Raw genomic sequence first — 24,627 nt, 5'->3', positions numbered from 1 at the left:
AAGCAGCGGAGCTTCACGGACAGCGGAGCTCAGCATATAAAATACCAAGCGCAAGCAGCCTTTGAAGCGAAGCCCTTCAAAGACAGACACATACCAAATCCGCTGAGGTTTTTTTACGCAAACAAATTCAGCATGGCAAGAGCAAAACTAATTTGCAAAGATCTTTAATGTTAGAAGTCTCAAATGACTGACCCTTCCAAGCACAGCTGAATTCAATCCGTCTCTAAAGGTCCATACTGATGATTCTACGTGGAAAAGACCACGGCTATTTCAAAATATGTGGCCGTCATTACCTGGAAATAAAAAACAACTCTAGTTTTCTTGTTTCCGCGGCGAAGAAGCTGCCCAGAGCACTCTTATTCTCAAACCAGTGATGTGCAAGTGACTTTTTTTTTTAACATGCTTTTGCTGACATTTCCCTTCCATTAAAATAGCTCAACAATGGGGGGAAGAGCAACTCACCACGCGCATAGGATCTTTACCTTACTTTGTACTCGCAAAGGAATTTCCTTGCTCTCCTCTGGGGTGGAAGTTTCCAGAGTCACAGGCGAGTGGCTTTAGCAGAGCGTCCCGTGGCATCCCAGAAACTGGTTCGCTCCCTTTTTCCAGGAGACAGACGTAAATCTTTCAAGGCCAGCTACGAATCAGCTCGGCGAAGAGAAGACAGATGGGACGCGCTGCCAACGGGGTGCCAACGGCCGCCCCTCTCCGCGCTCACCCCGACGGGACGGGGCGGCCGTCGGTACGACACGGCTGCCTGCAGACCAACGGCCGTCCCCAACGCTTGGCACGGCTTCAGACGGACGCCTGTGCTCCTGCCAGGGAGGGACAGAGGCTTTGCCGACGGGCGGCACGGACACCAGCTTCCAGCACAGACCACCCCTCCGTGCAAGCGTTGAAATAAAGCCCAGTGGAAATGGGAAAGTCGGATGGATTCCCACCCTGGGAACCTCCCACGGTATTTAAAGACGGGCCAAATCAGAAAAGGGCTCGTTCTGGTGTCTGGTCCTCCAAACAAGCCATCACCTGGCTCACGGGGAAACAACTTTGGGTTTCGGTGGGGCCGGGATGTCCCCACCAGAGGTGTGGGCTCGGGAAGCAAAGCACACGGCACATCACCGGCTCGCTGAGGGATGTGAAATACCCCGACAGTCTCCTCCTGCACACCCCTTGTCCCAGGATCACCCCGGCCCATGAGAACAAGCGCTCGCACCACAGGAACACTGACAGCTTTGGCTGAACCAGGAGGATGGGGACCGAGTGATGGAGTAAGAGCCAGACCGGTCCCATCCTGGGATGGGGACCCAGAATCAGAGCAGCCCTGTGGCCTGGTCCCCTCAGGGGCTGCCCGAACCGCTTCGCTTTGGCTCGTAGGAAATGCCACCTTCCCAGGGGCCAGGGCTCTGCGCTGGCAGATACCGATGCACGATGGCCGTCCCACCACAGGGATCCAATGGGCTCATTCCCACCACATCTATCAACCGCCATCGGTTGCAGCAGGTCAACGAGTTAGTTATAGCTATAACTTGGATTAACCGACCGATTCACTTCCTTGCACGCGGCGTTTCCCTAGACTCCCCGCAAGGAAACAGAACAAAAAGGGCAGAAAACATGACGTGAGCAGACAGGTCTGGGGCATCAAGGCTTTCGCCAAGGGCCGTTGAGCTACTCAACCCGTGGCACCTAACAGCATCCAACGCTCCCTGCAACACCCCTGCACGGGCACAGCCGCCCCGACCCAGCTCTGCCCCTTGCATTGGATGCAGCGAGCAGCCTGAACGTGCCATGGACGCAACACTCCTCTGGTGTCCTCACCTGCGCTGCAGAAACCCAGCAGAAACCCACCGGAGATGGAGGAGAAAGTCCCCAACCAGGTTTTGCAAACCCCGGAGCTAGCTAGAGCTGTCACCCTTGCCCAACTCAGGCCCCAACCATAAAACAAGCTCCACAATAGCGTTATTTATTTTTTTTAAGTCACAAATTATTTCCAGCAGCAGGAGGGTGGAAGGATGCAGCGTGCTGGACCCTGCTCGCCGGCACCCAGCCAGTCTCATAAATGGTTGGCAACCGGCAGAGCAGCAAACCCATTTCTATTGAAATGAGCTTGTTACTACTAATTTTTACTGGCTTCCCGGTTGATTCATAAAGTTTTGTCGGGTTTTTTTGTTCGGTTGGGTTTTTTTGCAGATCTCAAAAAGCAATTCCCGAGACACTTGGGGAAAAACAAGCCCTGGCCTCCCCACGAAGGGCTGCTCCTGCACCCCGGCACAGGCGTCTACGTCCCCCTCAAAACTACAGCCTCTTGTTTTCAGGGCTTCATAAAATCTTATTAGAAAGAGTTTTCTAGTTTTGAATAGGCCAAAATCAAAACCTCATGGATTCCATTTTACCATTTTCAGTCCCGTGGCAGAAACAGCTCGAGACTTCAGCGGCAGCTGCAGACACACATTTTATAGGGACGGTTTGGGTCCGAGACATTAAACTCCCCGTTTTCACATCTGCTCCCCCTCTCCACAGCTGGATGCACCAAGTTGTTGCACTAGACAAAACCAACCAGATCTGATCTCGGAGCCTGAGCTTTTTATAAGTTCCAGTGACTATTAGCTGTGAGACTCGGCAGAGCTTTGCTCACTGATCTCAACGCCGGCCTGGATGAGAGCTCCTCTTTTCGGGTGGGCAAGGACAGCCAAAGTGATACACCCTGCAAACACCAGAACAGTCACAACAGTTTTACTCCATCAAAAGCCCCAACACAGAGACTGTACAATGCCACACACACGCACTTAGCGCCGAGATGGGCCCCGGGACGCGAGCCAAGAGCACCATCACAGAATCACTACGGTTGGAAAAGACCTGTAAGACCATCACGCCCAACCACCACCCCAACCCCCCCATGCCCACTAAACCATGTCCCGCACTGCCACAGCCACACGTTCCTTGAACACCTCCAGCGATGGTGACTCCACCACCTCCCTGGGCAGCCTCTGCCAGTGCTCCACCGCTCTCTCAGGAAAGACATTTTTCCCAATATCCAGCCTGAACCTCCCCTGGCACAACCTAAGGCCAGCCAAGTCAAGCCCAGGAGGAGGATGCTGTGGGCACGAGCCTACACAGTGTCACCTCCCCCAGCATCGTTTACGTCTGTGTGATATTTCAAAGCGTCTTTAACACTTTAGTACAGCACTTCCCACAGTCTTTGCTTATTGCTTAGACTTAATTAGTGTAAAGACCTTTCCCTACACATTTGTTTCCCTCTTCCAAGTGTTGGACCCTAAAGAAACCTGCAGCGCTGAGCACAAGGCAAGCGGCTACTCAGTGTAATTCCACAGTTCCCGTTTTGCAAAAGTCAGGTTATGCCACGGCTTCCCTGGATCTTAAGGAGAAGAATGGGAAAAAAAATAATACGTATAGCTCATTTTCACATACAGCTCACTTTAGGGCTCAAAGAGCAACAAATATAAAAGCCACAGGAAGAGTTCAGGGCACAACGCCTGTGGGGGAAGATGCAACGGTGCTCCCAAAGGCATCGCTGGGGACCAGCGACACCGTCATTTATTCAGAAGCGAGGGAAAGCAGAGCCAGGGGAGTTCCCAGCCACCACTCTCCCTGTTTGCTTTCCCTGCTGCCGGTGTGGGACGGGTCAGGCAGGGATGCTCCGAGATCCCACAGCCTTTTTCCACGGGGGGAGATGAATCAACCGCCTCATTCTTCCAAGTGGACAAACTTGCATTTTGCCGGCGCAGGATCTCACAAACAGACCCTTGTCTGAGCCCAGCGCCAGGCGCTCGCCCCAGAATAGGCCATGCATTCTAACAGCCAAAAGAAAAAAAAAAAGGAAATAAAAGGAGAGAGAAGCGATGTACTCTGAACAGCACGTCCATCCCTCCAGGACCCTCTGGAGACAGGTAGAATAAATCTAGAGAAAACACGGCACTACCATCGCCCACCAACCAGACCCCCAAGTGCTACACCTCCGTGCAGGTACCTACAGGGCTTTATTTCAAACCCTTCAGTCAATGGTTTTTTTCTTTATTAAATAGACGACAACAGTGGTTTGCATCACTATGTGTGAAAGCGTAAAGCAGCCGGCATTTTTTTTAAAAGTCTTTAACATTCTTTGGCTCCTTGAATGGAAAAATCTTAGCAAATGAAACCTTAATAAATGGAAAGAGCTGAAAAACAGCCTTTCTGCTGGCGCGTTTTGCTCCTGCTAATGGAATACATAGATAAACCCGACACAGTTGTGTCTCAAACCCTTCCGCAGCGTGCTGCCGCTGGAGAAATCCTGCCCAGGTATCCCCGGTGCGGTCCTCCCTGCATCGAGAGATGCCCCTGCAGCAGGATGAAGCCTCCGACTCCTCCTCCAGCCTCTACAACAGCCAACGCGAGGAAGAGGCAGCCTCATCCTCCTCAGTCGCTGAAGAGGAACATCTCCAAACCCATAAAACCCGAACGCAGGCAGAGGAAGGGGAGGGCAGCAACCAGCACAGCTCTTCAAAGCCCAGGCGGGGAGATGGCCAAGCTGCAGTGGGTCCGGCTGAGCATCGGTGTCCAGCTGGGAGAGCAAATGTGACACGAGGGCACTCGCATGAATTGCCATTCGGGAGGGAAGGAGGGCTTTGAACCGCGCTTGGAGCAGGACGGGGAGGGCTGGGGGGTGCTGCAGGGCAGGACCAGGCGGGCTGCGCTGCCCTCGCACCGTCAGGAAAGGCCTCCCGCTCCCCCAGGAACAGAGAACTGCTGCGAAGAAAAACACTGATTCTCTACTGATCCCTCTCTCTTGCACTGCTGGGAATTTGACTTTTTGGCAGGTTTCGTATATGGGCTTTTATAACCTGAAATGCAAAATGCCGAGTGCACAGAGAAGCATCGCAGCCTATCTGTTCCCAGCCAAAGTTTGCATCCCCGTGGAGAGGTAGGAACAGGTTGTAGCGTATGAGGGAATTCAGGTCTGGTCATCTGAGCTAATTCTTAGGCACTGGAGAAAAAAAAAGAAGTATGTTTATTCACCACCATCTAAACAAGGAGTTGGGACTGCAGCCGGACCTCTGCAGTACATTACTCTAGGGTGGCTGGCTGGGCTGGCCCCGCTGGGACGGGGTGCTGCTGCTCTGCGCTGGCATCCGAGAGCAGCCGGCTGCATCCCGACACGGAGGCACGACGCTCCGGAGCACCACGCCATCACCGCTGCGGGACGGCGTTACTGCACGCCCCGGGCATGACGCGGGATGGATGCAGCTCAGCACCAGCCCCGGCTCAGCCTCCCTGTGCTGCCAGCCAACACGAGACACGAGCCTGAACCCCAATACGGGCTCAACCCCAGTGCCCTGGGCACCGGCGATGGGGGCGATGAAACAACCACGTGGCACCGCTGCGGAAGCGAACCGCCGTCACCGGCATGAGCTGCTTGCCTTAAACGGCCGAAAAAAGGCTGATTAAGGAGATGCTCGGGCAGGAACAGGGTTTTGGTTTTAATTGCATTTATATCCGCTGACGCTGCTGGTGTTTTCCCATAACCAAAGCCCGGGATGACAAACCAAAGGGATGCTCGGCTTCTCACCAAAGGAAAAGCACCTCCGGGAAGGGGGCAGGGGGGCAGCAACGCGCTCCAGCGCTTCAACGCTGGAGACCGTTTAATCCCTGCTCCAGCCCCAGGAGCTGCGAAGGCCATTACAAGTCAGCACTTAGCAACTCTGGAAGAGGTCAGCCAAGACAGGCATTTCCATGCGAAATGTTTTTGTTCTTACGAAAAAACCCCAACAAAACAAACAGGAATTCAACGGTTCTCAGCATCCCAAGCGCAGGGCTGGCGGTGCGCTGCACAACCTCTCATCAGCCTCCCCTCTCCGAGCGCTCAGCCCCCGTAGCAATGCTCTTTTCCAGGCTAACCCCCCAGTTTCAGGGGGAATCAACCAAGGGAAAGGTGTAAAACAGGAGGGAGAAAGAGTGCAGCCCGCTGCTGGGACAAGCACCATCCAAATCTGATGCCCCATGAGCAAGGCTGGACCTCGACGAGCAGAGAACCCTCCTCATCCTCGATCCCCGCTGCAGTGGCTTCGCTTTGCACGGCTGAACGACTCGATTCCCGTGCAGGACGGGGAGGCAGCACGCTCCTCTTCTCCCTCCCGGGGCCCACGGCACGGCGGGACACAGGGCAGCGCTCGACGGGGCTGGGAATCGCAGCAGCCGCGTGCCTAATCCCCTCCGATCCCAAGCACTTTGGAAGGACAAAGAGCCGAGTCTCCTTTGCCAGTAAATTGAACCTGCGGTTCCAGGGGCTCGAGGCACTTCAAAGCCTGCAGCAGCCTGGCCAGCAGCAGTAAAGGGATGTACTTTTCGGCTGTCGAGCAGCAAAGTAAAATCCACACAAATAAGCAGTGTTCCAGAAAACCAGGTTTAACCATCAGCGGCTCCGAACGATGGGGGATGTTTTTCCTGAAGGGTTTGTTGTTTTTTTTTTTCCTTCCCCCTCCTTTCCAGTTCGTCTTGGGGTATTTTTTTTTCTTTCATACTAAAACACGTCTCGAGCTCCCACACCGCACAGCCCTTTCAGGTCTGAGCATCCTCCAGAGGTAAAATGCTGAGTTAGGCATTGGAGTCCAGGAAAGGAGGTGCCTTTGATGAATAGCAAATCTACAGACTTCAATCGTTTCAGTGAGCGCCACAGATTTAATAAGTTATTTCCGTGGAAAACCTTAGTAACTCGGTTATGAATCAAGCCTATAAACACCTCTCACTCATCAAAGTGCCACAAAAAAAATCTATTACAGTAACTGTGAATACAAGCCTCTCTCTACAGGTCCCTATAAGAAGCCAAAATTCCTCCTTCAAAACATTCACCATTTTCAAAGGTCATAAATACACTATGTCCAGTATTCAGCAAATCCGTTTAAAAAGCAAAACACAGGCACAGAGAAAAAGTAAAGTTCAAACAAAGACGTACCATCAGATACGCGCTGTTTAAAAGACACAACCGGAGTTACATCAAAAGAACTTTTACTACCTAGAAAGCCATATCCAACTCCTAATAGGGTGCAAGAATGTCATGTTTTGGCTACAAAGATTAAACTAATTTACTTTTAAGTAACTTGCTTACTTCCTGATATTGCTTTTTTTTAAGTGTGATGCTTAGGTGCTTGGAGAAGTGAGGGATGTGATTATTCTGTGATTCAAGGCCAAACATCATAACTACTCAATGAACCACAGACAAAACCATATTTTATCTGGGTGTTGTACTTACTCCAAGAACTTTGAGGCTGAAAACATCCCGGCTAGCTGCGAAAAGCCAGCCCAGTTCCAGGTAAAGGGAGGGAGAGAAAGAGCAACTCTCGCTCCTTCTCTGCAGAAACGTACTGAGAAATTCGGTGTATTATTGCCTGCAACGCAACGGTGCTCCCCAAATACTGCCCGTGGTGCGTTCATTTCAGGGCATCACCCTGCCTGGCTCCGTCGCGGCAAATCCTCCTTCAGAGCCGGGGAGCTGTGCACGCACGCACCAATGCGGAGGCATTGTCAATGCGTTAGGCACGGCGCCAAATATTGATACGACCAACCTTCTTCCACCCCTTGTGCGACGGGCAGTCTGTGTAACTCCAGAAAAATGATCCTAAGGTTCTTGGCAGCCAGTTTTGCTTTTTTTTCCTCCTCCTTCTGGGCTAGGGACAGCTCTGGTTGTCCGCATTTTTCTAAGCGCTCTCTGAGTTGGAGGGCTAAAGCAGAAGTATCAGCCAGCACAATAATCGAAGAGGAAAGATGTTCTTGCACATGAAGCAATGCAAGCAACGGACGGCGACGGGGCAGATTTTGGCTCGATTCGCAGCTCTGCTACAGCCGCCCCATCTACCCTGGGAAAATCACTGACTCCCTGGCAGGGAAGAACATGGGAAGAAGGGAGTCCACCGCTGTTTCATCAGTTCAGATGAAGAACGTCACCAGAGCTGCCTCAACTAAAGATGCTCCTTGGGGCAGGCAGGTCCTTGGGATGCAGCAGCCCCAGTTGAACGCAGGATGCTGTGGGAGCTCCCTCCCGTCCTCCCACTCGGCACCATCAACGTGCTGGGGAATGGCGTTGCTCTTGCAAAGCATTTGTACAGCTAATAACGAAGGGACTTTTCTCCATCTCCCAGTCCAGAAGATACCTTCCCTCCTGGAAGGCGGTACTTTTGCAGGCTGATGATGATGCTCTCTCGCTGCGTGGGATGCAAAGCATCAGAAGAATCTTCATTTCCCTCCTCGGGAGACCTTCAGCACAAACCGTCTCTTTTCCCATCTCCAGCAAATTCCCCAGTGGTCCCTCACCCTTCACGAAAGTAACTTCCCCTCCCGACGTTACTAACCTGGCTCAGCTCTGAATTAATTTGGGGACGAAAAGGCTTGTATTGGGAGCTCATAACCCGCAGGATATTTTTATGAGCAGGTGTCGCTTGCCTTAGAAACCCTTCTACAGCTGCGCGGCCACTGCCAAAATTCCATCCTCCTTCCGGAGGCCTGCGCTCTGCACGGATGGGGTCACCGGCACCTCTCCTGCTTCTCCAGACGGGACATTGGGTACAGGTGGCAATATGAAGGTGTACTGTCACCAAAGCGTGATGACCCACAAGCTCTACAAGAGCAAGCTCCTGGTAGACCTCAACGCTACCGCTGTTGGGTTTGGTGGCCCAACACAAGATGCCCTGCAGCGTTTTAATGGAGAAACGACCGCCCGCAGGGAGTACCTTCCCCAGCCTTGATCTAAGGTGCTTTTGCTTCAGTTGGTAAATAAGGGTGTATTTTGCTCAGTCTCAATGCTCTGGACAGCATCTTCAGCTGCGTATCAACAACCCAAGCGGAGTACTGTCTGCTGGGTGACGTTGCTCTTGGATGGAGGACTGCTGTCCCCAGGCTTTGGACACAACGAGGAGCCCACTCGGCCGCAGGATCAATGATCGCTTCCCTTCCCCTTCTGCTCCAAAGAAAAAAAATATTTGAAGTCCAGGAGCTGCCACCTGAGCCACCCACCGCGGCACGCACACACGTAATGCAAAAAACCCCACAGCCCTCCTGCAAATCTACAGGCTGCGGTGGATTTATCACCAACCCAGAAAGACGTTTGCTGTCGAACAGAACAGCACACCTGCATCTCTCTGAAAGGGACAGGCGCTGAAAGCCCCGGCACGCCGTCTCCGAGAGCTTCCCCACCTTCCTTTCAGGATTAATTCCGTGATTCACCCTGCAGTTTGCAACGCTGCCTTTGATGTCAGCCCCAGGCAGGGCCAGAAGCTGCATGTGAACAAACCCAAAGCAAAGGCAGGTTATTGGTTTGAAGTTCTCCCAACCATCGGGAAGGATGCTGCTGCGCGGCCACGCTCTCCGATCGGGATTCCAACGTTCACGGCCGTCCACGGCCACGTGGGGAAAACCTTCACACTGAGCAAAGAATTCCTCTCTGAAGCACACTGGAAAATAGATGCACTTTATTTCCCATTGGCAAACTAAAACTATGGAGGAAAAATGTTTAATATAAAAACATCTGACAAAGCACCTCCAGGATGTATTTTTTTGCATCAAAGAAGTAGCTCTTGGCAACACACGCACTCCTCCGACAAGAAAAGTTTTTAGCCAAACCCTGATTGTTATAGACTGCGCAGGGTAAGACACGCCAGCGAACTTAAAGTTAAATACGAAAGAAAAAGGAAACCAAAACCATTACTGGCCCAAATAAACATCTGTCTGTGATTAAACTGGATGCACAGATATGCTCTGCCTTCTTTTTTTTTTTTTTAATGGATTTATGTTTCTGCAAGAGGACGGGGGGAAGAAAGGACGGAAAGGCTCCACGGTGCTGCTGGGTCAGACCCACCCTGCAGCCCCCAGCCCACGGCGCTGCCACCCCGACCCGGCACCCGCAGCCGGGGCCACGGTGGGAGCCCGGCACTGAGACGCGCCGAAGCCAGAGGCGATCATCACAAAGTTGCAACACCAACATCTCAGCCCCAGAAGAAATTGCCACCCTATTAATGAGAAAAATACCTTTTTTTTTCCCTATTAACAGGTAATTTCACAATCTCTCCCCCAATTTGGAAAGGGCAATGTTTGCCCAGTTTCCACACATATCCGCCCTACATATTTATAGGCTTTTTTTTTTTTCCTACTCCTAACACACAGGATCTTCATAAATTTCCTTGTTAGCATAAATCCTTGCAGTCTGTTATTTCTGGGGGTAGAGGAAGAGAGACGTTCACTTTCTCCATTCAGTGGGTTTTAAAATATGCTTCCTTAAGTTCATCCTAAACATGGCTGGAAGCAGAAAAACCCCTCCGGCTCTCGCTTTGGAGCAGCGGCATTGCTTCAGCGGGACTGAGTCATCAGCCGGGATGGACGGGCACGCTCCCGCCTTCCTCCTCCCTTTGGGGGTACGGGGACCCTGCTCCCCAAATCCCACACCCCCAGTCCCACCACTGCCCCGCAAGCAACTTCTCCACCTTCCCAAGCCTTGAAAAAAATCTGGAATAATTTAAATAAGCTCCAGCCCATTCAGTCTCTCTTTCTTTCTCCTCTCTCTGTTAATCCACATTTATCCTTCACCAACTTCCCTCAGCAAGTTTGCAGATGACACCAAGTTGGGTGGGAGTGTCGATCTGCCGGAGGGCAGGAAGGCTCCGCAGAGGGATCTGGACAGGCTGGATCGATGGGCTGAGGGCAATAGTGTGAGGTTCAACAAGGCCAAGTGCCGGGTCCTGCACTTGGGTCACAACAACCCCATGGAACGCTACAGGCTTGGGGACGAGTGGCTGGAAAGCTGCCCTGCAGAAAAGGACCTGGGGGTGTTGGTCGACAGCGGCTGGATATGAGCAGTGTGCCCAGGTGGCCAAGAAGGCCAACGGCATCCTGGCCTGTATCAGAAATGGTGTGGGCAGCGGGAGTAGGGAGGGGATCGTGCCCCTGTACTCGGCGCTGGTGAGGCCGCACCTCGAATGCTGTGTTCAGTTTTGGGCCCCTCACTCCAAGAAGGACACTGAGGTGCTGGAGCGTGTCCAGAGAAGGGCGACGGAGCTGGTGAGGGGTCTGGAGCACAAGTCTGATGAGGAGCGGCTGAGGGAGCTGGGGGTGTTCAGTCTGGAGAAGAGGAGGCTGAGGGGAGACCTCATCACTCTCTACAACTGCCTGAAAGGGGGTTGTGGTGAGGGGGGTGTTGGTCTCTTCTCCCAAGTGACAAGTGACAGGACAAGAGGAAATGGCCTCAAGTTGCGCCAGGGGAGGTTCAGGCTGGATATTAGGAAAAATGTCTTCACCGAGAGAGCGGTGGAGCACTGGCAGAGGCTGCCCAGGGAGGTGGTGGAGTCACCATCGCTGGAGGTGTTCAAGGAACGTGTGGCCGTGGCACTGCGGGACATGGTTTAGTGGGCATGGGGGGGGTTGGGGTGGTGGTTGGACGTGATGGTCTTACAGGTCTTTTCCAACCATAGTGATTCTGTGATTCTGTGAACTTTGGAGGGGATAACACAGAATAAGTCACTGAGCAGACCCCAACTCTACACAGAGCCCATCATCTCCTAGGCTTCAGCAGAGCTGCTTGGAGCAGACTCAGGCGTCTGCTTCCACTTTTGGGTACGGCTCCCCACCGCTCCGCAGCACAGAGAGGAATCAATCGCTCCTCCAGCAAACCACCAACTCACCATTTCTTATCTTGGATGCGCATTCCCAGTGACAAATGGCTTCCACAAAGCTGAAACTCTTGAAGAGTTTTAGCGCACGGGAAGTGAATTTATGTCATAGTCTAAAAAAAAAAAATTAGTAATTTTGGAAAAACCTAAAGCAGGACCTTCCCTGGCTCCTTGCTGCTGGTGCCACCCCTCTCGCCAGCCCCTGCTGTCCCCACTCTCCTCCTGCCCTTCTCCCATTCCCAGCTCTCGCTTCTCCCCTGCTAACACTTATTTCTCCTCTTCTCTCTGCTTGGGTGCATTACCGAGCACCAAGCTGCTCTCATTTCTCCCATCTGAATCCACCCGGTGCTGAGCATTCCCTAACTCCATGCACCGGCTTGGCCGGTCCACGGCAGAAGGACCGGGTGCAGGATGCGGTCCTCTGGCGCAGAACTAAAGGGAGGAGGGTTGGACACGGACACCCACGCTCAGCAAGGAGCCCTTTCCCTCCGGAAAACCCTGCCACACACAGGGCTTGAGCCTCGCGGGCAACATCGGTTCACAAAGGCATTTCCATACGAACAATGAAACTTTCCGCGCAAACACTGGTATGACTCCCAATTAAGCGAGGAGTAACGAGCAGGCATGTAGGGACGCATGAGACAGGCTCTAGTGATGAGTGGCTCATTTTGAGGAATAAATAGCTATCGTAACAGCTTGGCACTGCCTGCTGCAGGGAACTGCACAGGGCATAGTCTTCGTTAAGGATTTTCAATGGAGACACCCAACCGGTGCGGGACGTCCGCACGGCGGCCGGAGACTTTGCTGCGAGGCAGCAGCGAGCTGCAGCCATCACTACCTGTCTGCTCCTACAGCTCGTTACTCATCCTTATTTATTATTGCTCCAAAAAAACCCCGATGCCCCAATATTTCTGCAGTCTCTAGAGGACGGACAAGCTGCTCCAGACCCGCAGCGGCCAGGAGCGATGGGCCAGTCAGCATGGAGACCTTCAGGAGGCTCCTGGGCAGCAACACCACCTTTTACCCTCCTACCCGTGCTCAACCCCACCTCCTGCGTGGTCCTTAGGACCTCCAGAATTTAATGCCACCGCTAACGAGTATTCTGATCACTCCTGGTAGGAATTCACGGGGCTTTTGTAGCCGAAAAGACAGACTGAGACAGCACGCCTGTGCAAGGGGAGCGCCGAGGAGCCGGGGCCGTTTCATGGTCTTTAAGAGAGGGCCCTTCCCAGGAAAGGTGAGGCATAGATAGCCCTGTGGGATTTCGGGGAAGGCAGGGAATCCCAAAGCCCGTGGCCCGCAACATCTGCTGCGGCACGTCCCCACCGTACTGAACCAGTTCCCGCAGCAGCAGCGCAGCCCTCTACAAGCCTGGCAAGTCTAACGGGTACAGCAGCTTCTTGGCATGTGGTAGAGGAGCCAAGTCTGAGGGGAAGGGAAAAAAAAACCTACTACAAATGTTCCACCAATTATGAGTCACGGGGCTGAGCTTTTGTTTCTGCCTTGCTGGATTTCGCCCTTTCCCTGGTATTTCCCCAGCTCCGGCCGGGGGAGCCGCGGGGACACCAACACCGGCCAAGGCTCTGCCGGCACCCGGGGGACGGGCACAACCCCGGCCGGGGGAACCACCTGGGCTGGAAATACAACTCCCAAAACGGCCGGTTTCCTTCACCTCCGCTCCCCAGGCATGCATGGCTGCAGCAACAAATCTAATGAGGAAAAGACGGAGCCCCTCTTCATGCTCCCGCAAGCCCGACACTGCTTGAGCTCGGAAGATGGAAACTTCGGGATCAAACACCTCCAAGTGTCTTTTCCCACCAACCCAGATCTTCCCAAGCCATTGTACCTCACTGGGAAATGAGAGGCATCCCCAACCCGAGGGAAATGCGGTGGCTGGACACTGATCCTTGGGCAGACAGCTTCATTTCATGACCCAAACGCTCCGAACCACAGGTGAAGAGGACTCTGGGGTATTACCCATCGATCCCGGTCACGACACAGAAGGTTGCATCCGCACAACTACTCGCAACTTGTGCTTCCAGTTAGCATTGACTGTTACTCCGAATTTTATAGCGAGCCTGCTAGTTCATTGAACATTTTTTCCTACTTTGAAGAGCGGTATTACAGCCATGAAAAGGTCTACTTCAAAAAGAGGGTTTGGGGTTTTTTTAAATTTATACATATGACAGAGACAATCTTTTCACTTCTTGCTAAAACTTCCTGTTTAGAAGTTCATCAAGTAAACGAGTAACAGTAGAAGAATGGTTCTCTTTGTTATCCAAAATTGAATTTTGCGGTTTGAGTAGGAAAAACCTTTTTGATGATCAAAGCTGAAGCAATAAATAGTAGCGGCTTGATGCTAGATCCAAAATGTACTTATTTTTGGAACGGGAGTTAAACGCACATTGAGCTCCTTCGGTACACACAAGAAAAGGCGGGGAAGACCACGTGCTTTGTGTATCATTTACACAAGCCTACATTTCCAGCAGACCTATTAAGTAAGTTGAAATGGAGAATAAACAAATGGAAATAGGGCAGATGATAGACTAGCGTCTAAGTGGCTTTTTTTCCTTTTACCTCCCCGTGATGACAAGTATGGGTTAACTTCAGTGAAGCTCTTATCCTCTTTCAGCAATCATGAGCACTGGGGAAAAATAAATCACGCAGCCCCAGACTCTTATTAAAAGTTACACCATTGGAAACTACACAGGGGGAGAAGAGGTATCCGATTTCAGCACAATCTCGGTCACATGTTATCATTATATTGTTCAAGTAAAAGTTAAAATCTCTCTTCTCTTCCAGAAAATCCACCAGATGTCCCATAAAGGACTCAGCTGTGAGAGAAGCAAAACCATTACATCCTTAGAACCCCGGTTTTCAAACGCGGCTGCTGTAATTAATGGCAATTACCAAGTGGCAATAAAAGCCATGGGCATGGGGAGCTTTACGGACACGTATCCAGCCCGTGGAATGTTCGCTAGGAATTGCAAACACATATTTATTATAGCACAACCCTGAACGATCCAACTCCTGGCTATCAATTGTTCCCCTGCTATGGACACTTGGCAGCACAACAAAAGCAAGGCAGGCCGGCACGCCGGATTCGGCACGCGGCAGCACCGTGGCAAAAGAACCTTAAAGGAGACGGAGAAAGGAAAATCCCCACAGGGAAACGCGCCACCATGCCATGACACTGCGGGCCGTGCTGTTTACACGCTCTTTAAAGTACTGCGGAGTCGGGATGGGCTTAAACATCCCAAGCAAGTCGCCGGTCCCACCAAACCGGCCATGAACTCTTGCAGAAGGAGAAGAGAAAAGCCGTGGCTAACGGACCAGTACCCCGAGGGTACCCCTTCCACGGGCTCAGCAATCCGGCCACTGAGGTGCCCAAGTCCTACCCCGCTCCAGAACCCGCCCCAGCCGCTGAAGGAGGAACATGGGGCTTCACCAGGACAAAGGTTTGTCTGTCTTCATCTTAGCTCTCAGACCACTAACCAGGTCATTTCTTGCCCAGAAATGAAACCCGGCCCTACGGACAGGTCCCTGCTGCCCCCACGCAGTCGGCCCCCAGCCCGGGACGGGGCACCAGAGGGGACGGACGCGCAACGCTCACCGCGGCCAGAGCCCAACGCCAAGCAAACGGAAGCCCCAACTCTCTACCTGCTTGCAGGTAAAGCCACCCCAGGCCTTACAGAGCGCCATTAAATGAATGAAAGGTTGCAGGGGTGGGGCAGAGCAGAAAACCAGGACCTAATTAAGCAAAACTTTGTTCAGGAGCTTCAACGGCATCGTAGGTGGGAGCTCTGCTCCTGAAAGCAGGGTTTGCACCGTAGGGCCAGGACCCAACAGGTAACGCAAGCTGGACGGACTCGGCAAGAACCACCACAAAGCAGCATCGTTTGAAACGGTCTCACCGCTCCCGCCATGAAAACGGTGACGGCGTACAGCCCAGCCCCACGCCTGCCCACCGCCCCGGCGCTCGGGCGAGGTCTAGGTGGCTTCCACGGGGGGCACGCGCGGCCCCGGGGCCACCTCCCACACGTCCCCACTTGTCCCAGCACGCTCATCGGACAAACAGCATCTCATAGCAACCCACGGAGGGCAGACGTCTCCGAACAATCAACTCGAACAGCTGCTCTTGCTTTCCTGCTTTTCACACCGAGAATATAAGCCAACGGCAGCAGCGCACCCCCCCGTCTCCTCCGGCTGCCCTGCCCCAGCCACCAGCTCCCCGGCGCAGACCACGCGTGCGGGAAGGCGCAGACATCTGCCAACCTGAGAAGTCTCCGGGCGTGACGTTGGGCGAGTTTGTAGCCTCCGTTTCAGTGTAAGACAACGTGGAATCTGATAGATCTGCCAAAAAAAAAAAAAAAAAGACACATTTTTAGTCCTCCTGCGTTTCCAAGCGCTACGTGAGCACCCGTGGCTCTTCTGCTTCCCGTCACCAGCCCACCTCTCCCCAGGAGAAACTCTCCACCGGGCCAGAAGGCAGCGATTAACTTTGTACCTCTACCATGCAAATGCAAAGTTTGAATTGCTTCGACCACAAAAATAACTGCAGTTAAGTTGATCAAACAAGTAGGAACTTGGTGCTTACTGGATAAAGTTACATTAAGCCTCTAAACAATTCATAGTTACTATACTTAATTATCACCATTAAAATTCTTGAAGCTGTTTATTCTTGCTTCCTTCCTTCCTTCCTCTTTGCTGAAGCGAAGGAAACTTTGTTTTAACAAGTTAAGAGTCTTTGTTATTCTCCCTTGCTTACACCCCTCTAATTAAGTGCTCAACTGTTTGCTCACAGATTAACTATTATTTTTCCAATCAAACCAGCCAGTGAAGCAAATTTCAATCCCTGGCTGTTGTTTTAATAAAGTCACGTGTCACTCACTATCATCTCTCCCTGCAGCACAAGCAGTTTCTAAAGGGAATTAACTCGGAAGGGGGAGCGCAGGGAGGGACGACTCCTTTTTTTTTCCTTCTGTACCTGACAGCAAAAAAACACCCCCAAAATGAAAAAACCCACGACCAGCAGATTTTGCTTTGCAGGACGCTCTGCTCGCTGCCCCACGGCACGGACCGGCTGCCGGGATGAAGGAGCCGGTCCCTGCGACAGGCACGCGGGCACTGGGTGCAGCAGCGGCTGCGTCGCAGGCAGCTCCCGGGCCTGGCAGGGCAGGGACTCACCTTTGGCACGGGGCAGCTCCCGCCTTCCCGCGGGGCTGGGTGGCAGCTGGGACAGGCAGGCACGCTGTCCCGCTCCTATCGCCCCGGCAAACCCCGCCTGTCTCCCTGGCCACCTCCCTGGCCGTGCCCGACGGGGAGCGAAAGCAGCTCGCCTCGGTCATTACCCCCCCGTAAATCAGAGCCACCGATTACGGGACGAAGGCAGGAATGGCTCCCGACGTGGCCACAGTTGCACCGATCCCAGCAAGGAACCCAAGAGGGATTCCTCCCTTCCCTCCCATGTCCTTGCTTCCCATTTACTTGAGCAAGAAGCGGGCACCGAGAAAGGACGGAGAGGATGCAGCGACGCCAATTCAAACCACCGCCAAGCCAACGCGCACCACGCAGGCTCCGGCTCCAAGGCTGGACCGCGCCAGGCTCTCCAGCAGCCTTCACTTCATGCCCAGCCTACCCACCCAAGCTGCTTTCGCTAGCTTTTTTTTTTTTAAAAAGCTTTTTTAATTCATGAGGAAAAGTGAAAAGCCGTTCAGAAATTATATAGCGCGGAGTTTCAAAGAGTTTACGTCTCATTTTAATAAGAGGAAGGGTAACAGCCGGTTCCTCCACCGCGCTGCGCAGCCAGGGCTTTATGGAAATGGCACCCAGGAGCTCCGACTCCCCCTCCGCTCCGTCATCCCGCCGATTACACACGCAGACAAAACATGGCGTCTGGTAACCTTTCATTACGCCTTCATTAAAAATAGCGCTTCATATTATTTTGGAAAATATGCATGTGTCTACCTGGTAATTTGGTATGATAAACTGACATCCATTTACTTCTTAAAACCCATCAGCTGATGCTTGCTCAGAAATAATGAGCAGCCATAAAATCCCGACTTGTTGGCTTTTGCCTGACGTGCCACGTAGGGATCTCTTAAAACCGACACCAGGACTGCACCATGAAAGAGCTGCTGGGAGATCAAAAGAGAGAAAACACGTACCCAGTGGCTTTTGCTCATCATTAGGAGACAGCCGAGAGTAGGGAGGTGGTGGAGACTCTGGAAAAACAAAACTTTATGTTAGTGCTGCGTCCGGTTTATCAACGAAACCCTCGCGCTTTCTCTTTCAGGGTAGGAACTCTTCCAAGATTATAAACACCCAACGGAAGAAAACCCACTCAGAAGCAACTCGAGACCAAGAGTTTTCCAAATCTTGGAAGAACAGGGGTTCCACCTTGACCTTTCAAAGCGGGCTTTGCTACTGAAAATGCTGCGGTCCTCCCCTACACCCCCGGCCCGGGCACCCACAACCCAAAGCACACAAAACGGCACATTGCTCCCAAAGAGTGATGCTTTCATCATGGGTGCTGGGAGACAACCCTCCAACCACGGCTCAAACACACATGGACTTAATGATTGCTCCCCGAACACATTACAGGGAGTGAAGAAGGGTGTCGGGCGATGAAAAGCCACTCCCCTCTTGGCACACGCAGCCTGACACCAGGGGCCGGGCTGGCTTCAGCCAACAAGCCACCCAAGCAACGTTGGTCCATCCCAACAAACCCCTCGGCACATGAGCGCCTCAGCAGCAGAGGCCTCCCGTGATCCCGTTCAGCCTCTCCCGCCCCGCTCACCCCGACCTCCGTTCAGCAAAGCTCCCAAGCGTACGCTCGGCTTTAAGCGGCGGCACATCAGCGGTCACGCACTTGAGGTTAAGCAAGTCCTTGGAAGTGCTTTGCTCAACCGGGTCATCTAACCAGCTCTTGCTGGGCTTGTAAGAGTCAAGACCACGCGAAAGGCTGAAGAAGGTTCTCCATCATCTTCTGGCATTGGTTAGAGGGGTTTTTTCTTCTCAATTAAGGCCGTGATTTTCTTCTAGAATTGTAACTTGCTAAAACTGAGGAGTGTGCAGCCGGCTGGGCCGTACCATGGCACCGGCACTGAGCAGACACTGACTTCAGTGACAAATTGTCCTGAAAAGTCAATGGCATCACGGTGACCCCAAACAACTGAAACAAGGGTGTGCTCCTCAGTTCCCACAGGGAGCCGAAAGCGAGGCACTTGGCCCTGCAACTGCAGCTCAGCTTGCGTTAGTTCATTAAGAACAACCTCAGCATCCCCCGTGTGACAGCTCTGGGATGGCCTGTGGTCATTTATTGCTTCTGAGAAAAGGTTCCTCATCTCCCCTAACCGAGGAAGCTGCCCAGTGGCAAGATGCTCTTCTCACAGGGCACTTAAGAGGCCCAAAGTAAGAAACAGTGGTGCCACTGTCCCAATCGGGATGTAACGGCCCGACCCGCACCGCGGGCTGGTCCCACGCTAGAGCCAGACCTGCTGCCACAGGCGACTTCTTCGAAGCACCGTGGCGTCTTGGCATCTTCATGTCGCTCCGCTACGTCACCCCACGGTAAAGGGGGCGACAAACACGACCGAGCCCCGAGAGCGGACGGTCTCTGCGGGGAGCCAACGCAAACGCTTGTGGAAAAGGGCACCAAGGCCTTTCCCGGGCTCCCGCCGCCGTCCCCAGCACCCCGTCGGAGCGCGTGGGGCCCTGGCACAGACACCCACTATCGAAACGATAAGGAGGCACTCGATAAAAGCTCTGCTCTCTGCTACTCCCTGCACGGGGCCGGTAGCCATACACCGCTGGGAAAACAACCACCGCTGCAGGAAAGCAAGTGGGAAACCGTGCCCGTTTCGAAAATAAATGCGCAGTTCCTACACACGCACATCTACTCCGACTGAAGCAAAAAAAGCTGCTGCCAGCCTCTAGAGATCTTCGGGGGAAGCACGCCCAGCACAGAACTTTCTTTCAAAGAAGTGATGCAAAGCGAGGCAGGATCCCGGATTGCAAAATAAATGAAAAAAATCAATAAAGCCAAAGCTCTTGCCAAGAAAGGGACCGTCGGCAGGAGGTTGGTGTCCTCCCGGCTGCCTCTGCCCGCGGTAAAAATCAAAAAAAAAAGAGAAAAGGCCGAGAAAGGCATGAGCCCCCGCTCCCCCCCGGGTGCGGCCTTCCCCCGGGGCCAGGGCATCCCCCGCGGGCCCCTCCCGGCGCGGCCCCGCTGCGCCCGGCGGGGCCCTGCGGCTTTAAGCCGGCGGCGGTCACAGCCCGGCTCCGCGGCCGCTCCGCCACACAGCGAGGCAGGCTGGCGCCAGCGGGCCGCGGGTTATCGCCCCTTCCGCGCCCGAAGGGCTGGGGGGGGGTCTGCGGAGGGCGGGGGGGGAAAGGGGTTGTTAAGCACAGCTGGGAACCGCTCTCGGCGGGGGACGGGGATGCCCCCCCGGGAGGGAGAGCCCGGGCCAGGCGCACCCCCGCCGCTGCGCGGGGCCGGGCCGCCCCCGCGGGTTCAGCTAAGCCGCGGAAGGGGCCAGAAGCCCCAGACCCCCCAGTCGGGGCGGGACACACACACACAGACGAGACCCCGACCCCCTCCGGCTCCTCACCTGGCCCACAGAGGCGGCTGAAGTGGTAGGGGTTGCAGCAGACGGTGGGTCCGTCGGCGACGCCGAAGCTCTGGCACTCGCAGAGGGGCTTCAGCTCGGCGGGGTGCTGCAGGTCGGGCCAGCGGAAGAGTTTGCCCAGGAGCAGGTGGGGGGGAGCCGCCTGGCCCCCCAGGCGCACCTCGGTGCGGGCCACCAGCACGCAGCCGCTGGGCATGCCCCCGCGGGACTCCACCGCCTCCAGCAGGCTGTCCAGCGAGCGCTCCTTCAGCCGCTTCAGCAGCGAGTAGGTGACGGCCTTCAGCTCCTGCTCCAGCAGCAGCAGCCGCGACCGCGCCTCCCGGCCCCGCCGCTCCGGGGAGCCGCCGTCGGTCGCGCCGTCGGGGCTGCGCGGGGCCACGACGGCGGCGGCGGCGGCGGCAGCGGCGGCGGGGGGGGCCTGGGGGCCGCCCGGCTCCCGCTCCTTGAAGAGGCAGCAGGTCACCGTCCGGCCGTCGCTCTCCTGCGCCCGCCGCGGGCTCGCCCCCTCGGCGCCCTCCCGCCGCGGCGGGGCGCGGAGCCGGGCCCCGCGCCGCTCCGCCATGGGGTCCCCGCGGGGCGCCGCCTCGCCCGCCGCCCCGCCGCGCCGCTCCTCCGCCTCCCGCAGCAGGCTGCGCGCTACCGCGCGGATCTCCGCCGAGGGGTTTTTCTCCGGGGTCTTGCAGCTACCGGTGGCTCCGAGGTCGCGGCCGCTCCTGGCGCTCCCATCTCCGCCGTCCCTGTCCGGAATGACGCGGCTCCTCCAAAGTCGCCGCACCAGCCCTGAGCGTTTGGACCTGAACATACGACACGCGGGCGGCCGGGGGTCGCGTCGCTCTCCGCCGCTACCCCCCCCCTCCTCCGCGGGGCTCCTCGCTCCGCCGCCGGCTTTATCTCATCTCAGACCCGCCGCCCTCGCAGCCTGCCCGGAGCGCCCGGCGCGGCGGCTCGTTTCCCCGCGGCCCTGCCCCGCGAATCGCCGACGGCCCGCGGCGGGGCCGCACCATGGGGGAGGCGGCGGGGAGGGAGCGCGGCGCGGGCATAGACGGCGCCGCGGGGGCTGCGCCGACGCCCGCGGCGGTGCGGGGCCGCTCCCGTGGCGGCGCTGGGGCTCGGGCGCGCCGCGCCGTGCCCTACATCGGCTGCCAACGCGCGGCCAGGCGGGGAGCGGCGGGGGCGGCCGGCGGGGGCGCGGGACGGGGCCGGGGAGAGCCCGGGGCAGCGCTCGGCTGCGCCCCTCGGCGGCTCCACCATACAACGGGGCGGGGAGGGGGGGGTGCCGCCCGGCGGGGAACCGGCGCCGGGTCCGCGCTCGGAGGCAGCGATCCCCTTCGGCCAAAAATAGTTAAAAAAAAAAGAAAAAAAAGAAAAAAAAAAGGAAAATGAAGAGCAAAATCGGAAAAGCCACCAGAGGAGCGGGAAGCCAGCAGCAGAACCCAGAGCGGAGGCCGGTGTCAGCACGTGAGTTGTACGTATCCCAGAGGCGCGGCCGCAGGTCCCGCGGTCGGGGGCGCAGCGCGGTCCGCTCCCGCCGCCGGCGGGTCCCCGCGCTCCCCTGCGCGCGCGGCTGCCGGGGCCGGGGCCGCCTCCGCGCTCGCTCGCTCGCGCCCGCCCGCCCTCGCTGGCTTTTGTGTGGCCGGGGCGCGCGCGCAGGGCCCCTCGCGAGCGGCGGCGCGATTGGCTGCCGCCCATCATGTGCCAGTCTAGACACTTTGGCGGCTCCGCGCGGCACCGGGCGTTGCGCAAACACCGGCTCGAGTTTCCGAACTCTTAAAGGGACACGCGCCCCCGCGTCCCCCTCACCGACGGGGGGAGCCCCCCGCCCGCCCCGCCGCGCCGGCGAGGCGCCCCCCCCGCCCCTCACCGCTCCGCGCTCCCAGCGGGCGGGCGGCGGCGGCCTGCCCCGCGGGGACCGGCGAGGGGAGGCGGGGGGCCGCCCCGCCGCGGCCGCCCGGGGGAAAAGTAGGTCAGGGCGGCGCGGCGGCGGCGCAGGGGTTAAGGCCGCTCCCCCCCGCCGGAGCCGCCGCGGCGGGACACACCTCCGCGATGTATCAACTTGTCCGCCGTGGCAAAAGTTCAGGCCCGGCGCGCGCCCATTGGCCCGCCGCCGCGTGACGCGCGGCTAGGCCGCCGCCCATTGGCCCGGACGCCGCGCCGGCACCGCCCCTCCCGCCTCGCGCGGCGCGGCGTGCCCGTGAATGAAAGACATTCCGCGGGCGCCGCGGGCCGCGCCGCGCCGGGTCCCTGCGCCCGCCGCCGCGGGGGCCCACGGCGGCGGGGAGCGGCCGCCGGCGGGGGGCGGCGTGCCCCGGGCGCGGCCCCGCGGGGGGGGGGGGGGCGGCGGCCCCGGGGGAAGGGGGGACGGCCCCGGGGGGGGCGGCGCGGAGTCGCGTCCCGCCCCACGCGGCCGGGTGGGAACGCCGGCGGCGGCGGAGGGAGGGTGCCCCTGGGGAGGTGCCCGTGGGGACGGGACCGCCCCCCCCCCCCAAAAAAATTGAATGAAACCCCCTAAAATGTCGGTTCTTCTTGCCGACCCCGCAGCGGGAGTTCAGGCGGCCCCACTCCCCCGCGTGGAGAGTCCACGGGCACCTCAGGCACTGAGCGCGGCAGGGACACGCTGCGGAAGAAGCGGCTCCTGGAGCCGGCCCCGGTCCGCGGGGGGTGGGGGGCTCCGCTCACCCGCGTCCCGCGGGCGGGAGAGGGGCTTTTCCGTCACGCGTGGACGGCGCCTTCGTGTGACTCAGTGGGAACCTGCTGCTGAGCCCAGGAGGTAAAGGAGCGGTGTCTGGAGGATCAGCCGGCCGGGGGCTTGAGTGATGAGCAAAACTACATCTTGGCCATTTATTTCCCGGGGTTGACCAGCTGGGAAACAACCAACCCAAACCCACAGAATCACAGAATCACTACGGGTGGAAAAGACCTGTAAGACCATCAAGTCCAACCACCACCCCAACCCCCCCATGCCCACTAAACCATGTCCCGCACTGCCACGGCCACACGTTCCTTGAACCCCTCCAGCGATGGTGACTCCACCACCTCCCTGGGCAGCCTCTGCCAGTGCTTCACCGCTCTCTCAGTAAAGAAGTTTTTCCTAATATCCAGCCTGAACCTCCCCTGGCGCAACTTGAGGCCATTCCCTCTTGTCCTATCACTTGTCACTCGGGAGAAGAGACCAACACCCCCCTCCCCACAACCCCCTTTCAGGCAGTTGCAGAGAGCGATGAGGTCTCCCCTCATCCTCCTCTTCTCCAGACTGAACACCCCCAGCTCCCTCAGCCGCTCCTCATCAGACTTACGAGACATTGGAGACATAACCGAAACACTAAAAGTATTTCAGCCAACAAATTGTAGGCAACCTGAATGTTCATCGCTTTCCTCTTCACACCTTTGGCTAACCGTAACCAAAGGCTTACGGTCACGTTTCCCCCAACCCGCACCAACGCACCTACGCACATGATTTAAACGCACTCGGTTAGGTCAGTACAATTTTTTTATGGCAAACTTAATTTCCGCGCATCAGCTTAACATGAGGGATTCCAAAATACTCCCTTTATACCATCGATCCGTGTGTGCCGCTGAGGTTTGCACCAGCAGAATTCCGTGTGTAAATAGGTCCTTTGACTCTGGGGTTACTTCTGCCCCTACCGACCCGTAGGACCGGGGGCAAAGCTCCTTTTTCCCTCCCCTTATTGGGTGGGTTTTAGGAAACGGGTGGTTTGCCTTGTTAAAAAATGTCAAAAAATCATATAAATCCTGTCAGGGACCTGCTGCCTCTGCCGCTGGGTTTCCTAACTGCTACGGACGGGGGATCGATGGTCCCGTGTCCTCCTCCCGTCGGCTGCCTCCCTATGTAGAAACCAAACCGGGAGTAAAACCAGATGATGTTACTTGGGTACCGACTCACTCTGCGTGGAAATGTCCCGGGATGGCCATGTTAAACGCCAGCGCTCTCACCCACCCGCGCAGCAGCAACGTGTTACACCTGTATCGCGGTTTAGAGCGATTTACGAGTCAGCCAACGTCCAACTGGGGTCAGAAAACGCTGTTAGCCTTCTTTTTCACGGCAGGGAATAAAGACCAGGTAAAAGGCATGGAAGGGCTGCAAAAAAGATTCAGCTTCAGCCGTGGAAGCAGAAATTGGGATTTCCCGGACCTCGGAGCCAGCCAAGATCCCTGCCCATCCCCAGGTTCCAACGCTTGTTTAAAATCTGCATTGATGGACCTGTCCTGCGTGACCCCAAGATTTACCTCCCGAAATGCAGCTGATGCTTTTCTTTCCAATATCGTATTTACAAACTGTCATCAAATTATAATATGTCGCAAATGTGCAATTACCAACATTTAAATATATATAAATC

The 24,627-nt window shown here is 56.0% G+C and overlaps 1 protein-coding gene across 1 annotated transcript in view; it reads right to left on the bottom strand.

Annotated features, from left to right (window-relative positions):
* SMAD6 (SMAD family member 6) overlaps positions 1-21,095 on the bottom strand; it is a 46,482-nt gene extending 25,387 nt beyond the window's left edge. Inside the window, exons 1-3 of the mRNA XM_059823993.1 lie at positions 20,255-21,095; positions 17,810-17,866; positions 15,885-15,995 (exon numbers count right to left, since the gene is read on the bottom strand). Coding sequence (XP_059679976.1) covers positions 15,885-15,995; positions 17,810-17,866; positions 20,255-21,074 — 988 coding nt within the window. The 5' untranslated portion in view covers positions 21,075-21,095. The remainder of the gene's footprint in view (positions 1-15,884; positions 15,996-17,809; positions 17,867-20,254) is intronic.
* Between the last annotated feature and the right edge of the window lie 3,532 nt (positions 21,096-24,627).

This window comes from Gavia stellata, chromosome 13 (genome assembly GCF_030936135.1).
Source record: "Gavia stellata isolate bGavSte3 chromosome 13, bGavSte3.hap2, whole genome shotgun sequence".
Classification (NCBI taxonomy): domain Eukaryota; kingdom Metazoa; phylum Chordata; class Aves; order Gaviiformes; family Gaviidae; genus Gavia; species Gavia stellata.
Note: the sequence above shows the minus strand (reverse complement) of the source record. Positions and strands in the feature narration are given on the sequence as shown.